The sequence below is a fragment of the Elephas maximus genome, chromosome 8 (genome assembly GCF_024166365.1).
Source record: "Elephas maximus indicus isolate mEleMax1 chromosome 8, mEleMax1 primary haplotype, whole genome shotgun sequence".
Classification (NCBI taxonomy): Eukaryota; Metazoa; Chordata; class Mammalia; order Proboscidea; family Elephantidae; genus Elephas; species Elephas maximus.
Window position 1 is genome coordinate 97,510,633 of NC_064826.1, and position 17,868 is coordinate 97,528,500.

The following is a 17,868-nucleotide window of genomic DNA, read 5'->3' on the forward strand; positions in this document are numbered from 1 at the left end:
AGTATAGAATTCTTGTTTTTTCTTACAGTTTTCATTCTAATTAAAACTATATTCACCTGTCTGTTAGACTGCTATTACAGGATATCTTTATAATCCCTCAAAAACTAATTATTTCATCCTAAACTTTTTTATCCTCTTGTGTTTTCTGTACTGTTCATCCAGATGCTAGAATAAAGATGATAGATTCTACTTTTTTCTTTTTCAACCATTTTACATCTGAGCCTTACTTCTGCCCTCACTGGTTTGTCTAGTTAGCACCTATTCATGTCTCGATGAAAAGTCATTTCCTCAATAAAGCCTCCCTTGATTCTTCAAGCTAAACTTAGGTGTGTCTTATATATTCTTACTGAATTTTGATAAACGGTATTTTTGTTTCTGAGCAAAATTAAGCTTTTTGAGCGTATAAACATCCTCACTTGTAGCATTTAACATCTACTCAGTAAATAATCAGAATGCTTCTTAGAAATGAGGATGACAAGACTGTGGCTCACTTTGAACATATTGTCAGGAGCAACCAATTGCTGAAAATGGGCGTTATGTTTGGTAAAGTAGATGGTCAGCAAAAACAAGGGAAACCCTCAGTGAGATGGATTGACCAGTAGCCACAGCAGCGGACTCAAACATACCAAGGATCAGGAAGATGGCACGGGACTAGGCAACATTTTGTTCTAGTATGCATAAAGTTGCTATAAGTTGGAGCTAACTTGATGATAACTAACAGTAACAGTAAATAATCATAGAATGAAATTATTTTTCTTTTCCATCAGTGGAAATAGGTCCATCAGAGGATAGCTTTTGGGATAAAGAAGCTCTAAGATGTGGGAAGGAGATTATTCAGCAGAATGAAACCTTGATGTTTCTTGGCAGGCTTTATTCAAATTGGATTATTAAATCAAGTTAATAAATCATTTTAAAAAAATGAAAAAGAAAAAGGTTAAGAAACAATGCATTTTACCTAGCATGAGTATTGCTTTAAGAAACTTTCAAATTTCTACTATACACCTACACATTTATGCAATACTTGCATACAGATAAATAAACCTGTCAGGCTGCTTTATTCTGTCTTCTGTCTTCTAAGTGTAGGATATCTGGCAGTTTGGTATGGAGGTATATCTCCAAAAACCCATTGCCGTCGAGTCAATTCCAACTCATGGCGACCCTATAGGACAGAGTAGAACTGCCCCATAGAGTTTCCAAGGAGCGCCTGCTGGATTCAAACTGCCGACCTTTAGGTTAGCAGCTGTAGAACTTAACCACTACGCCACCGGGGTTTCCATGGAGGTACATATTGCAGTATTAAATATAAGTAGAAATTAACAGTTTAATGTCCATATTCTGGTATAGCCTCACTGCATTCAACATTCATATTATTTATTTTTGAGGCCAATACTCTTTAATGTTATGCTGCCATCCCTCATCCTTTTGCCTCATCCCCCTGTCTCAATTGCTTTTTACCTTTAGTGTTTTTTTTTCTGGAAGAAAACATGAATGGTAAATCCATTTATCCATTATTAATTCATCTAATGTTGAAGTGTTCACTGTGTCAAGGCATAGTTCTAATAAGATCATTTATTTCTCACAAGCCCTGAGATACAGTTTTTACTGTTATCATTTTATAGACAAGAACACTGAGGCATAGAAGTTGTGTTTTGCCCAAGATCACAAAATTAGTTTATTGGTAGAACGAAGATAAGAGATTTCAAAGAAATTTCGAGCTCTAATGGACTGCTCTCAGTTCTGCCCCTAGACTTTCCTAGAGTTACAGAACTACTTTCTTTACAATTAGTAGTATTTTTGGGAAAAAAGGTTTGCAGTGACTTGGATTAAGGTTAGTTACATTGTACTTAACCAAAAGGACGGCAGTTTGAATCCACCAGCCACTCCTTGCAAACTCTATGGAGTAGTTCTTGCCTGTCCTGTCGGGTCGCTGTGAGTTGGTATCGACTCAGTGACAACAGGTTTGGTTTTTCGGAAACATGAAGAGCGTTGGGATATATTTAATTAACCTTTTGGGGCTGCTTCTTAGGAAAAATTTCTACAGAATAAGAATTTCCTCAGACCTTTTCCACACTGTTTCTCAGGTGCTATACTTTGTAAAACGACTAGCCATTCATAATAAAGCAGTCTGTACTTTCAGAGCTCTCCTATCAATGTCATACTCGTCACAATGATTTGAGTTAAGGTGGCTTTGCTTATAGGAATTAAATTAGATTTTATCAGTCATACATCACATGGCACTTTAGTAACTTCTGTAACGTAATAATTGAATCATCAAATCACTGAGCCGTTAAAACACCTCTCGACTGGAATCTCCAACCTTTGGTTAGCAGTCTAGTGTGTGAACCATTTGTACCACCTAGGTGCCTAGTATAATAGGTAATTAATAAATATTTGCTGAATTCATGGATTTCATTTTTTAAATGAGATGTTATAAAATCTAGAGATCATAAAATACTTTGATATTTATTTCATACAAAGCAGTATATGATGTTTCACATTGCTCTCTCAGAGTATTTTATCTTCAAAATTTGGAAGTATTTTCATCCTCCGGATCTCCCATTCTATGCTCAACACATTATACTGAATCCTAAATTGCTTCATGGTATATTCCATCCCTCTCCTTGCCCTGAATGAAACTTGATCCTTTGAGGATACTTTGTCCTACAGCTTATAACTCTTTCAAGGGGGAGCTTTGTTCTCAAGGCAGGGAGATGGTATTGGTTGCCTTCCTTGTTTCTGCTTCAGGTTTTTTGTTAAAACCTCCTGTTCCTTTAAAACCAGACCAAACCTGTTGGCATCAAGTGGATTCTGACTCATAGCGACCCTGTAGGACAGAGCAGAACTGTCCCATAGAGTTTCCAAGGAGTGCCTGGTGGATTTGAACTGCCGACCTTTTAGCTAGCAGCTGTAGCACTTAATCACCATGCCGCCAGGGTTTCCCCTGTTCCTTTGGGGCTCTGCAAATAAGAAAGAAATAGAAATCATGTTAGTTCAGAATAACTTGTTCTGAAAATAAATTGGCAAGGTTCTAAACTACAGGAAAAAATAAGTAAGATCCCTTTTCTTTAATTTGGGTCTTCATTTCATTGAGTTTGAGCCTGAAGGAAGAAGTCTTTTGATCTTCATGTTTCCTTGATTCTAAGAGATGATCTACTATGCAACCTGTAATCAAATTGATTTGGAGGAGGTAAGAGATAGTACAATAAATGAATGTTTTGATTATAACAGACGTTTATTTTCAGAATGTTGATGAGGGCGAAATGTGCATCTCAAAATCGAGAAAACTGAGCAGTAAATTCTAGTATGAAGAATTTTACCTTGCTTAGAGTCAGATTAGAAATAACTACAAATAACTTAGAAATAGCTACAAGCCTTAGACGAGAACACCTGTTATACTTGTGCAGTGTTGAATTGGACTCTGAAGTTATAACTCTAAAGCTGTCTTTTCCTTGGCCAAATGACACACCATGTTATTTGTAGCATTTACTTTGAAAGAAATCCACTGATTAGTATAGCCATGGTTCACATTATAGTCTAAAAAATATAAAATACAGAAATAAGCTGGTGAAGCATGACAATTATTTCCCTTTAAATTGCAGGTTAGCTACTTCTTTCCACATGCTCTGACATTTTTCATCCCCCATAACTGTTGATAAAGTTTCGTGAAATAATAAGCACAGCTTGGTTTTCAGTAAGATAATTTACCTCTTGTTACTACCTTTAGGGATACCAAATGAAAATTAAATCTGAAAGCCTTGGCCCATAATTTCAGTGTGAGTTGTCTAGGAATGGTTAGAAGTTAGTTTATTTAGATGTTTTCTGACACGTCAAAAATTGCCGAAAGCTACATTTTAGTTCAGAGTATACAGGCTGCTATTGCTCACGTAGTCAAGGTCAAGAGTTAAAAAGATATAGAAAATAGTGGGTAAAAAAAAATCTTAAGTGAAAGTATAGTTAAGTATTTTCTGATTTTAATGAGTATATAAAAAAGCAGGAAGCCTTTGTTGTTGTTGGGTGCCATTGAGTAGGTCCCAACTCATAGCGACGCTGTGTACAGTAGAATGAAACACTTCCCTGTCCTGCACCATCCTCACAATCGTTATTATGCTTGAGCTCATCATTGCAGCCACTGTGTCAGTCCAACTTGTTGAGGGTCTTCCTCTTCTTTGGTGACTCTCTACTTCACCAAGCCATCTCGCTTTTAAGGAACACTCTGGCTGTACTTTTTCCAAGATAGATTTGTTCATTCTTCTGACAGCCCATGGTACTTTCACTATTCTTCACCAGCACCATAATTCAAAGCCTTTAGAACTTCAATAACAAAATGAGATACATGCAGTTTAGAGTTATGGGAGCAACCTTGACCTTTTTTTCCTGAAAAGGAAAATTGATGAAAGCAAAGCAAAAGCACAAATCAAATAGTTCGGTCATTAAATAGAAAACTAATAAGCCTGAGTTCTCCAGAATCAGATATATACTATACTTAATATGCGGTCACTATGAGTCAGAATCAACTTGGTAGCAGTGGGTTTGGATTTTTTGGTTTTATAGTTATATCTGTCGATTGTAAAATAACTTTTTTGAATTTCTCTGAATTGAATTAAAGGGAGGAAAGCAAGTCTATAAAATAGAGATATACAAATAATGTTGTATTTTTATTTTCTTATAATAGAGAATGAAAGAAATTAGAAGTTATTAAAATCAGCTATGACAGTATAATTCCTACATACGATATTTACACCCACCTCATTTTTAAACTTAGCTGAGGAAACTGACCAAATTCCTTTCCAAGATAATCATGGTAGTAAAGATGAAAGTAGGAGGTTTGTGTTAAGTGCTACTGAGTTGGCTCCAACTCATAGCGACCCCATGAACAACAGTAGGAAACACTGCCCAGTTCTGCACCACCCTCAAAATTTTTGCTATGTTTAAGCCCATTGTTGCACCCATTATGTTGGTCCATCTCATTGAGGGTCTTCCTCTTTTTCACTGACTCTCTACCAAGCATGATATCCTTCTCCAGGTATTGATCTCTCCTGATAACGTGTCCAGAGTAAGTGGGATGAAGCCTCGCCATCCTCGCTTCTAAGGAGCATTCTGACTGTACCTCTTCCAAGACAGATTTGTTCATTGTTTTGGAAGTCCATGGTATATTACTCGGTATTCTTCACCAACACCATGATTCAGAGGCATCAGTTCTTCTTTGGTCTTTCTCGTTCATTGTCCAGCTTTCTCACGCGTATAAAGCGACTGAAAATACCGTGGCTTCAGTCAGGTACACCTCAGTCCTCAAAGTGACATCTTTAAAGAGGTCTTTTGCAGCACCTTTGCCCAGTGCAATACACTGTTTGATTTCCTGACTGCCGCCTACATGGACAGTGATTGAGGATCCAAGTTAAATGAAATCCTTGACAACTTCTGTATTTTCTCTGTTTACCATGGTGTTGCTTATTGGTTCAGTCGTGAGAATTTTTATTTTCTTTATACTGAGGTGTAATCTGTACTGAAGGCTGTAGTCTTTCATCTTCATCAGTAAGTGCTTCAAGTAGGAAGTAAGTAACCTAAAATATAAATTCTAATAATTCCGAGAGTTTAAAGTTGGTATTTATGAAACAGTTTTAAAATTTTGAGGGTATGTGTGTTCATGTAAAAAGTAGCAATTTGTGAGAATTTGTTTTACCAGCATCGTATTTTGGCTAAGTAGGAAGGGGGTAAATAAAACCGGCTTGATTTGGACTGATTGGCAGAAGCATAGGGAGGGTAACGAATGCCCAGGGCAATCTCTTTAAAGTTGGTGTCCCGCCACCACCACCACCGCTTCTGTTAAATCAATGGAAATTTTTTCTGAATTAAAAAGACCTAAGTACCTACTCTGTGAAAGACTGTACTGGATGCTATTTTTCATTTCTTTCAGTCCTCACAATTCAGGAACTACAGCTAGTGTTCTCTCCATTTTGCAGATAAGGGAACTGAAGCAAAGAGGTCACATAATGTGCTAAAGGTTGCACATCCATTAAGTGCCAAAGCTAGGATTTTTGAATCTAAGTTATGACCACCTGTCTCTTCTGAGGCAAAAGGCTGCCTTGAAGAAAGATGTAAACTGAATAAGGGGAAGTTTGGCTGCTTATGCATTTACTATACACTAAAAATAAAAGCACATCCCTTTATTCTCTGGGAGAGGGAAATATGGAGCATATTATTCTTACACTTTTCCTTTCACGTTTTTATTCCCAGCTACTAGACCAGATATATGCTATACTTTTTTGTCAGAATCCTCAGAGTATATATGCTATATTGTATACTGTGGAGCTGTGGTGGCACAGTAGTTAAGTGTTCGGCTGCTAACCAAAAGGTCAGCAGTTCAAATCCAGTGGCTGTTCGTTGGAAACTCAGTGGGGTAGTTCTGCCCTGTCCTGTAGGTTTGCTATAAGTTGGAATCGACTCAGTGGCAATGGGTTTTGGGTTTGGTATGTATACTGTGGAAACCCTGGTGATGTAGTGGTTAAGTGCTACGGCTGCTAACCAGAAGGTCAGCAGTTCAAATCCACGAGGCCCTCCTTGGAAACTCTATGGGGGCAGTTCTACTCTGTCCCATAGAGTCGCTATGAGCCGGAATCGACTCGAAGGCAGCGGGTTGGGTTTGGTTTTTTTGTATGTATACTATAGTATATGTATTACACTGTACTGTCACAATCCTCAGCGGTCAGCATTTGGGAATCCTGTTTCTTCTTCATTGTTAGCCTGTATTCTTTCACTGAGTTTTTCTGTCTCTTTTCTTTCTGAAGCAAATCCCACATCCCACTCATCACTAAAATATAATTTTCTTTTTCCTTTCCAGCCGTCCGTATAATTTTTTTTATTCCCTTCATAATTGAAATTTAGTCTATGAAAAGGATCTCATACATAATCATACAATTCTGCATTCTTATACATGTATCTTACACTTTTTTCAGAATAACTTGATACAGGCTTTTGGGGAGTAATCTGGTAGTGTTTATCAAAATTGAAAATGTGTATATTTTTTGAACCCAAAGTACCATTCCTGGGATTTATGTGACATGTAGAAGTAACAATATACAAAGCTAAATACAAGGTAACAGTACACAAATATCAATCTACATATAGTGTTTATTGTAGGATTGTTTATAGGAGCAAAAAAATTCAGAGCAACCTGCATGTGTATTAATATTAATTATGTCTGTAATGTGGAGTATTAACCCTTTCAAGTAAGCATTATTAGCATATTATTAGCATGCTGGAAAGTATTTCATGTGGTTCAGAGTTTTATAGTGGGTGCAGTGTGATTTATTTTTCTCCTTTGTACCAGCAGATTTCTGCTTTTCATACTTGCATGATTTCTTGCTTTGGTTATTCATTATTGTCTAATTAAGATACACATTTTTTTTTAACCTTTGATTTTGCTGAAGCAGCAATATACAACACAACTAAGATGTTTTCTTAATAACTAGCTTTGAACTGTAGAAAAACATTATAGTTAAAATTGGAGATTATTGTATTAGATATATTACTTTTAAACGCCACAGATTATAGAATTATAAAACTGAAAGGAATCCTCAGAAACACGATTCCACCCCTCTTATTTGATAGATAAAATGAGAGCAAAGAACTTATTCTAGTAGAGGGTCTTTATTTTTTCTAATGCAACATCCTTTTCGCACCAAGAAGTACTTAAATAAAGCAAGTTTGAGTATAGCATTGGTTGAGTGTTTAAAATGAGTAAAGAAGCTGGGTTTAACAGCTGTTTTCCCCTCTTTCTTACAGGTGAATCTGGATTGGGAAAGTCAACGTTAATCAACTCGTTATTCCTCACAGATTTGTATTCTCCAGAGTACCCTGGTCCTTCCCATAGGATAAAAAAGACTGTACAGGTATGTATATTAGTATTGTTAATTGATGATGAAGGTAGAGTAATGTTAACACACATGAAACACATAACATTTATAATGGTTGCCTACAGGTGAGTTTCAAATTTGGCTTTAGCTGCTGTAAAGGGGTAAACATGACTATTCAAGAAGTAAAAGCAGACTTTTCTTAGGAGAAGGGCAGCTAATAAGAAAAATGTGTATTGATCAGAACCATCTAGATTTGTCCTCAGAACTCTCCTAGAAACAACACTGATTTAGTAAGTAATACCTCTACAGTCGCACCGTCCAATATGGTAGCCGTTAGGCATATGTGACTATTTAAGTTTGTCAATTAAAATTAAATAAAGTTAAAAAGTCAGGTTCTCAGTTGCACCAGACACATTTCAAGTGCTCAGTAGCTACAAGTGACTAATGACTACCATTTTGGGTAGCACAGCTATAGAGGATTGCAGAAAGAGTTGGAGGAAACATAATTCACATTAAAGCTATTCTTATTTAAATACAGTGTCCTGTATTAATCAGTGAAATAACACCACGTGATAGAATCGGCTCTCAAGCTGTTTTCGGTCGTGCTTCTTAATTTTTAATGTGCAGTTGTTTCAGAGTGAGGGCAAATTTACATTACATTAAAGGGCAAGTACAAGTTGTCTGTAAGTTAGACATTCGTAACTCAGGGACTGCCTGTACGCTTTTGTGTCTAGCTTGTTTCATTGAAGATTCCGTCTGTGATATTCATACTGGATATTGTTGTTCTTTTTCGTTGCTATAAAATATTTCATTTTATGAATGTATCACAGTTTATCCTTTCTATAGATGAGCACTTGGATTTTCAATTTTTGACTAATGTGAATGTTCTTGTACATGTCTTTGGTGGACATAGGCACTCATTTCTGTTGGATATATGTAAAATCAGGAGTAGGTTTACTGAGGTGTAGGGTATACGTAATTTTAGTAGATATTGCTAACTACTTTTCTCAAGTGGTTGTACCATTGTATACTTCTACCAGCAACTAAGAGAGTTCTAGTTGCTGTCCATTCTCGCCAACTCTTGGTGTTATTTTTTAATTTTAACCATTCTTATTGATGTGTAGTCATTTTGATTTTGTGGTTTGATTTGCATTTCCCAGATAAGGAATTCTTAAATTTAATGAGCACTTATCAAGATAGCACAGTGGTTAAGACTCAGCTGCTAACCAAAAGGTCTGCAGTTCAAATCAACAGCTGCTCTTGGAAGCCCTGCGGGGCAGTTCTGCTCTGTCCTGTAGGGTCACTATGAGTCAGAATCAGCTTGATGGCATCGGGTTTGGTTTTGGCAACGGGTCATCAAGATAACCTTGTTTCTGACCCTGATCTTGAATAGACATGTCACTCTGAATTTTCCTTTCCAAGGTTTTCAGTTTACCTAGCGAGGTTGGCAAAACCCTATGGTATTTTTCATTAAATAACCTGTGTTTTGTATTTATCTAGCAGGTATTCAACTTTTCAGTCACTTACAGATCCCAGATGTCTTTTCTTTATATGAGGAAAGATAAGACTTTGTCCTGCAAGGGCTTTAGCAAAAATGAAAAGATCTTATCTCTACCATGTCCTGTAAACAATGAGAATCTCCCCACAGCCTTTCACTAATGAGAGGAAATAATTCACCTTCTTTCAAGAAGGCTTAAATGTCTTCCTTTGCCTTTGACTGCTAAGTGTTGATTAATCACAATTAACTACCTAACTTTGGTTTTTAGTAATTAACTTGTCTGACTTTCAACTGACTTGTAAACCTGCTTCTTAATATATGAGAGACCATTGCTTTTCTCCGTAAGATATATTTTGATACTTATTCAGAATACTATAATGTGTAAAAAAAAAAAAACCCCACATATAAACAGGTTTTCTAACAGTGTATTTCTGAAACATTTCTACTTTCACTTACTTTACTCTTGTGGATTAAACCTCCATGCATGTATGTAAAAACTTGATTTTAAAATATCCAGTCAATATTGCCCCAAGGATAGTAGATTCTTCAAATGTACTAACTACTGTATAAGATTTAGGAGCCCTGGTGGCACAGTGGTTAAGCACTCCGCTGCCAACCGAAAGATTGAAGGTTCAAGCCCACCAGCTGCTTCTGTAAAGATTTACAGCCTTGGAAACTGTATGGGGCAGTTCTATTCTGTCCTATAGGGTCACTATGAGTCCTATAGGGTTACTTGATGGCAATGGGTTAAATGGGTATAAGATTTATGCTTTTTATCTCTCCTAAAGCAACTTTTTTTCGTCTTAAGGAATCTCTCATATAAACTTTAATCATGTATTGATTCTATGAATTATTCTTTGAACTGACAAATTCTCACTATTTGTGATTATACTGCAACTTTGTCATTCCTTTGAATTTTAGACCTTCATCTTTGTTAAATCCTTATCTTTGCTGTATCATTCTTTTCTTTGTTTTTTAAATCAACATAAAGGAACCAAACCCATCGCCATCGAGTCCATTCTGACTCATAGCGACCCTGTAGTACGGAGTCGAATTGCCCTATAGGGTTTCCAAGGAGCAGCTGGTGGATTTGAACTGTCAGACTTTTGGTTAGCAGACGAGCTCTTAACTGCTGCGCCACCAGGGCTCCTTAATCAGCATAAAACCGAAAAAAACCAAACCTGTTCCTGTGGGTTGATTCCGACTCATAGAATTTATCAGCATAAGCAACACGGATTTATTATCTTACAATTCTGTAGGTCAGAAGTCAAACATGTCCAGGCTAAAATCAAGATGTTGGCAGGGCTGCGTACCTTGTAAAATGAGATCCCTGTTTTCTTACTGGCTGTCAGCTGAGGGCCATTCTTCCAGAGAACATACTTCGGATTCTATGGGGAAAATATTAAATGATGCAGGAAGCATCAAAAGAAGATGGAAGGAATACACAGAGTCATTATACCAAAAAGAATTAGTCGACGTTCAACCATTTCAAGAAGGAGCATATGATCAGGAACTGATGGTACTAAAGGAAAAAGTCCAAGGTGCTCTGAAGGCATTGGCGAAAAACAGGGCTCCAGGAATTGACGGAATATCAATTGAGATATTTCAACAGATGGATGCAGCGCTGGAGGTGCTAACTCGTCTATGCCAAGAAATATGGAAGACAGCTTCCTGGCCAACTGACTGGAAGAGATCCACATTTATACCTATCCCCAAGAAAGGTGATCCAACAGAATGTGGAAATTATAGAACAATATCATTAATATCACATGCAAACAAAATTTCGCTGAAGATCATTCAAAAATGACTGGAGCAGTGTATTGACAGGGAACTGACAGAAATTCAGGCTGGTTTCAGAAGACAGTATGGAACCAGGGGTATCACTGCTGATATCTGATGGATCCTGGCTGAAAGTAGAGAATACCAGAAGGATGTTTCCCTGTGTTTTATTGACTCCGCAAAGGCATTCGACTGTGTGGATCATAACAGTTATGAATAACATTGCGAAGAATGGGAATTCCAGAAGACTTAATTATGCTCATGAGGAACCTTTACATAGAACAAGAGGCAGTTGTTCGGGTAGAACAAGGGGATACTGAGTGGTTTACAGGCAGGAAAGGTGTGTATCAGGGTTGTATCCTTTCACCATACCTATTCAATCTGTATGCTGAGCAAATAATCCAAGAAGCTGGACTACATGAAGAAGAACAGGGCATCAGGATTGGAGGAAGACTCATTAACAACCTGTATTATACAGATGACAAAACCTTGCTTGCGGAAAGTGAAGAGGACTTGAAACACTTAACTAGTGAAGATCAGAGACCGTAGCCTTCACTATGGATTACGCCTCAACATAAAGAAAACAAAAATCCTCACAATGGGACCAGTGTGCGACATCATGATAAATGGAGAAAAAATTGAAGTTGTCGAGGATTTCATTTTACTTGGATCCACAATCAGCAGCCATGGAAGCAGCAGTCAAGAAATCAAAAGACGCATTGCATTGGGTAAATCTGCTGCAAAGGACCGCTTTAAAGTGTTGTAAAGCAAAGATGTCACCTTGAAGACTAAGGTGTGCCTAACTCAAGCCATGGTATTTTCAATTGCATTATATGCATGTGAAAGCTGAACAGTGAATAAGGAAGACCAAAGAAGAGTTGACACCTTTGAATTGTGGTGTTGGAGAAGAATATTGAATATACCATGGACTGTGAAAAGATCGAACAAATCTGTCTTGGAAGAAGTACAAACAGAATGCTCCTTAGAAGCAAGGATGGAGAGACTGCACCTTACATACTTTGGACATGTTGTCAGGAGGGATCAGTCCCTAGAGAAGGATATCATGCTTGGCAAAGTACAGGGTCAGCGGAAAAGAGAAAGATCCTCAACAAGGTAGATTGACACAGTGGCCACAACAGTGAGCTCAAGCATAACAACAATTGTAAGGATGGCGCAGGATCGGGCAGTGTTTCGTTCTGTTGTGCGTAGGGTCGCTATGAGTCGGAACCAACCCGATAGCACCTAACAACAACAACAACAGGTTTACTGAGGTTTGCCTTATACTAGCATGTAGTCTGTTCTGGAGAACATTCCATGTGGTCTTGAGAAGAATGTATCTTCTGTTGTTGGGTGGAATGTTCTGCTAGTTGTTCTATTATTGAAAGTAGGGTATTGAAGTTTCCAGCTATTATTGTTGAATTGACTCTTGTTCCCTTCGTTTCTGTTAGTTTTTGCTTTATGTAATTTGGTGCTCTGTTACAGGGTGCATAGATATTTATAATTGCTATTATCCTGATGAATTGACCCTTATATCATTATAAAATATCTCTGGTAACTTCTTTTTCTAAAGTATGTTTTTAAAAGTATATTTTATCCAGCTTTCCTGTGACTTCTGTTTGCATGGTATATCTTTTTCTACCTACTTATATCTTTGACTCAAAAGTGTATCTCCTGTTGACAACATATAGTTGGATCATGTTTTTTTATCCAGTCTGATAATCTTGGCCTCTTGATTAGATTGTTTAATCCATTGACATTTAATGTCATTATTGATGCGGTTGGATTTATGTCTACCCTCTTACTTTTTGTTTTCTATATCTCTCATGCCTTTGGTTCCTCTATTCCTGTTCCTCTTTTACTCTTTTCTTGGGCATTTAGTAAATATTTTCTAGCATGGCATTTTAATTTTATTGTTATTTCATTACATTTTTTGAGTTTTTTTATTTTTTTAAGTGGTTGATTTAGAGTTTACCATATGCCAAATTTGTTTTGATGGTCTCAAAACTATCTTGTCTTCGTTTTTAAAAAATGTGAGTTACTTAAAACATGTCTACAGATTATTTGACATTCCTCCCATTGAGAGAGTGAGCCTAATCCCCTCTTTTTTCATGTATAATTTTATTTATTTTGTTGTTGTTAGAATTTACACAGCAAAACATACACCAATTCAAGTTTCCGCATGTACCATTTAGTGACATTGATTACATTCTTCACATTGTGCAACCATTCTCACCCTCCTTTTCTCAGTTCCCCCCGCCATTAACATAAATTCACTGCCCCCAAGGTTCCTGGCGGATCTTTAGAGTTGCTGTTTTCAGTTTGATCCCATATAGATAGTTCTTAAAATACATACACCCCTTCCAGAATCAGCTTTAGATTTAAATCTAACTTAAATCTATTAGTATATAGAAATGTTACTCCTATATAGTTCTGTTCCTTTTTTGTGGTTTTGTTGTTTTATTTACGGACAGTGCCTGGGTTACAAACGTCCAACTTAAGGAACAACTCGTATTAAGAACAGTCTGCCATAATGCCTGTTACACTAAAAATTTAAGTCAAGTACATACAGTGGTTTTGTAGTAATGAACCTGGGCACTACTTTGTGATGCTCATAAAAACATTGCACGGTTTGGAAGTGCTTCTTAAGTATTTTATATGTATAGAAAGATAAAATATATGTCTCAGTATATTTTTTTTATATACTGATACAACTATTCGACTAACTGATGGTAAATAAGAACCATATTTGCCTGTTCTGACTTACCTATAAATTCAACTTATATACAGACTAAGGAACAGATCTCATTAGTAACCTGGGGGCTGCCTGTGTTACATTTTTTAATGTTGCAAACCCAACAGTATTACGATTTGTCTTTATTTCGTTACTCTATCACAGCTTTGCTCCCACCCGCCTCCTTTGTGCTGTTATTGCAAATATAGTAACATATATTACGTTTCCACATGTTAAAGACCCCAAAACACATTATGTACATGTTTTATACAATTGCTCTTCACATCATTTAAGAGAAAAGCATATGTATCGATAGTATGTATTATAACTCCATAGTTAATGTTTACTAGTGCTATTTGCTTGTTCATGTCAATTTGGGTAAACTTGTTTTTAGCCTGAGGAACTTCCTTTAGTATTCCTAGCAAGGCAAGTAAGTCTGTTAGCAATGGATTCTTTCAGTTTTGAAGTCTTTATTTTGCCTTCATTTTTTAACAATAGCTTGATGGCTTTTTTTCTTCTTTGAGTACTTTGAATATGGTGTCTTACTGCCCTCTGTACTCCATTGTTTCAGCCGACAAGTTAGCTGTTGATCTTATTGAGTCTCTTTTGTGAAGCTTTCTTTCTGCTTTCAAGATTTTCTCCATGTTTTTGACTTTCAGCATTTTACTATGATATGGTTCTCTTTGTGTTTATTCTATTTGGAGCTTGTTGATCTTCCTGGATATATAAGTTGTTGCTTTTCTATAAAGTTGGGAAGTTTTCAGTCATTATTTCTTCAAATTTTTTTGTTCTCCTGTCTCTTTTCTTTTTGTACTCCTATTACACATATGTTGGATACTTAATGGTATCCCATATTTCTCTGAGGTTGTGTACTTTTTTCTTCATACTTCCCCCCTCTCTTCTTCAGTTTGCATAATCTGTATTGCTCTATCTTCAAGTTTGCTAATTCTTTCTTCCGCCAGTTCAGGTTTACTGTTGAGTCCCTCTAGTGGATTTTTTAATATCAGTTACTGTATTTTTCTACTCCAGAATTTCCATTTTGTTCTTTTTTGAAATTTCTGCTTCTTTACTGATTTTTTCTATTTGATGCGACGTTTTCCTTTTCCTTTCATTCAGTGAATATATTTACAGTGATTACTTTGAAATCTTTGTCATTAAATCCGACATCTGGTCACTCTCACAGGCAGTTTCAGTTGCCTGCTTTTTTCTGGTGTGTGGGTCATACATTCCTGTTCTTTGCTTGCCTCATTTTTTGTTTGAAGGTGGGCATTTTATATAATGTAGCAGCTACGGATACTCGTTCTCCCCCCGCCCCCCAGCCCCGGGCTTATTATGTTCTTATTGGTTTAGTGGCTGACAGTATTATTTTAGTGAAGTCTGTCTCCAAACCCCTCCTCCCCCAGTGCCAAGTCTCTGAAGTTGCTACTCAGAGAAGTGCAGCTTTGGATATGTCTAGTCACCCTAGGATGACAGTGGTACTGGCATGATACTCTTCTACTCTAGTAAAACCTAACCACACTTAGCTGTTAATCTCCACTAATTGCCAGCCCATAGTTAGAGAATAAAGTATAGTCAACGTTTATAGCTGGCTCACTCCTCCCCAAGCCCAGTAGTATAGTAAATGATCTGCTCTAGGAAGTTCATAAATTTTCTTAGTGCAGGAGAGTAGTCATCAGTATTACATCTCAGCCTGGCTGTGTTAGGCCAGTAGAAACATATAATCCTAAGTTTTAAAAGGCAGATATTTATCATTTTCCTGACCCTGTAGGCTTTCTAGAATATTTTCACCTGTCCAAAAAAATTATCTCCTGTGATGTGGTAGAATGGGGAGTGAAATGTAAAGACCATGATCTCATAATCTTTTCTCTGGGCATCATGTATTTACAAAGCACTTGTTTCTTAAAGGAGGCATTTCTTCACGTTCACAATTTAGAGAGAAGGAGAAACTGTCTACGCTAAACAGATGATTCTGAGGCTTCTATATGTCAGTGGTTCTAATCTGAATGAAGTTTTCAGTATGAGATAGAAGCTCTCTAAGATAAACTGAGCTGCATCTTGGACCTCAGGACCCTGTGCTGTGCAACACTAGGTGTGACCCAGCACCAGTCCTGGAGTGTTTTATGCCAGACGTTCAAATGTTACTGCGTCACACTCACCTGGAAACATTGCTGCACTGATTCCTGAGCCCCCTCGTCAGAATTTGCTGTTCGGTAGGTTTGGGGCAGGGCCCAAAGAATTTGCGTTTCTAATAAATTATCAGGTTATGCTGCTACTGTTTAGTGTACTATACTTTGAGAACCATTGCTTTGTAATGTTCCTGGCTTGCTGCAAACTGGTTTCATCCTGGCTCTGGGGGGAGAAAGTAAGAGAGGGGACTGTTTTTCCTTGGTTCTTTTTCTCAGTTCTTTCTGAATATTTCAAATTGAATTAAATGGTACCTCTTTGCTTCCATTTTCATTCATTGTTACATATTTTCTACTAATCAACTAATTAAAATGAAGTAATAGAAAAAAATAGGACGTTTTAGCTCAATTTCATGTTCCAGTCTCAAATATAGATACCTGGATTGACAAAATTTCTATAAGAAAAACATACACAAAGTTGTATGTATGATAAAATTTGATGATTTTGTTGAACATTTAAAATCATATTTTATTTATCATTGAAAGATTGCCAGCTGTTCTTTCTTAAGACTATCTTTGAGATTAAGTCCATTTGTATTTTTCTTAAGAGAATTCTTTTGCAAGATGATGACAATGATAGATTTTTTTTTTTTTTTTAATTATTAGTTGGCAACCTTTTGTAGGTTCCCTTTAGAAATTTTTTTCTTCTCTGAAATCCTTTTGTTGTTAGTTGGCGTCGAGTCAGTTGTGACTCACGGTGACCTCATGCGTGCAGAGTAGAACTGCTCCATAGGGTTTCCAAGGCTGTGACCTTTCAGAAGCAGATCGCCGGGCCTGTCTGCCGAGATGCCTCTGGGTGGGTTCTAACCGCCGACCTTTTGGCTAGCAGTTGAGTGCTTAACTGTTTGTGGCACCCAGGACTCTAAGCCTGTAAATCACTAATATATTTTAAGTGGGTACAAAAAATTGGTAGGTAGGAAAATGTGAAAGCAATGAATCCTGACCCTAAAATAACTCCTTGAAACATTTCTCTGGCACTCCGCATAGGAACCTCTTCTGTAGATGTAGGTCCATTTTTGCTATTTTTGAACCAGTCTTTCACACAGCAGACATTTGAATGCTTGTCTTGTGCCAAGTCACAGTTATCAAGGATCTCAGAATCAAGTGGAAAACATAGACAAAGTATTATAATTTAGTGAGAAAGATGCTGCTGTAAGGTGCTTTGGATGCAACCTTGGCAAGGTAGATTTTAATGAAGTAATAGGGATAAAAGGCCAGAGAGCAGTGCGGTGAGAAGTGAGGCAGTGAAGGTGAGTGTGACTATGAAGGAAGGGATGGAAAGGAGTGCCTAAAGGTGAGTGTGGGAGGCTGAGAAAGTATTTTGGTTTTTGTTTCCAAAAGAGACCTAAGAATGTTTATATCCTGTAGAGAGTCCAGTCCCTAAGAAAAGAGAGGGTTGAAGATTTAGGGGAAATAGACCCTGGTGGCACAGTGGTTAAGTGCCTACGGCTGCTAACCAAAAGGTCAGCAGTTCGAATCCTCCAGGTGCTCCTTGGAAACTCTATGGGGCAGTTCTACTCTACCCTATAGGGTCTACATATGAGTCAGAATCGACTCGACAGCAGTGGGTTTGGTTTGGTTTTTTGGTAGACTAACTAGTTGTCAAGATGACCTTAAGATAAAACGTGATCAGATCCCCAACATAGATTGAGGAATAGGCCTTAGGAAGAAAGAGATAACTTATTCCACTGAACAAGAGAGACGCCTCAGTGCTGATTCAAATTGGGGATGCTCTCTGAAAAAAAGGTGTGGTACTTTGCTGAGCATGGTGCCAATGATAATAGGTAGAGAACTTGGAAAGAGTAGTAAAGGTTTAAAATAGCG

The 17,868-nt window shown here is 37.3% G+C and overlaps 1 protein-coding gene across 1 annotated transcript in view; it reads left to right on the forward strand.

Annotated features, from left to right (window-relative positions):
- SEPTIN7 (septin 7) overlaps positions 1 to 17,868 on the forward strand; it is a 72,111-nt gene that overhangs the window by 9,652 nt on the left and 44,591 nt on the right. The window contains exon 3 of the mRNA XM_049893284.1: positions 7,783 to 7,889. Coding sequence (XP_049749241.1) covers positions 7,783 to 7,889 — 107 coding nt within the window. The remainder of the gene's footprint in view (positions 1 to 7,782; positions 7,890 to 17,868) is intronic.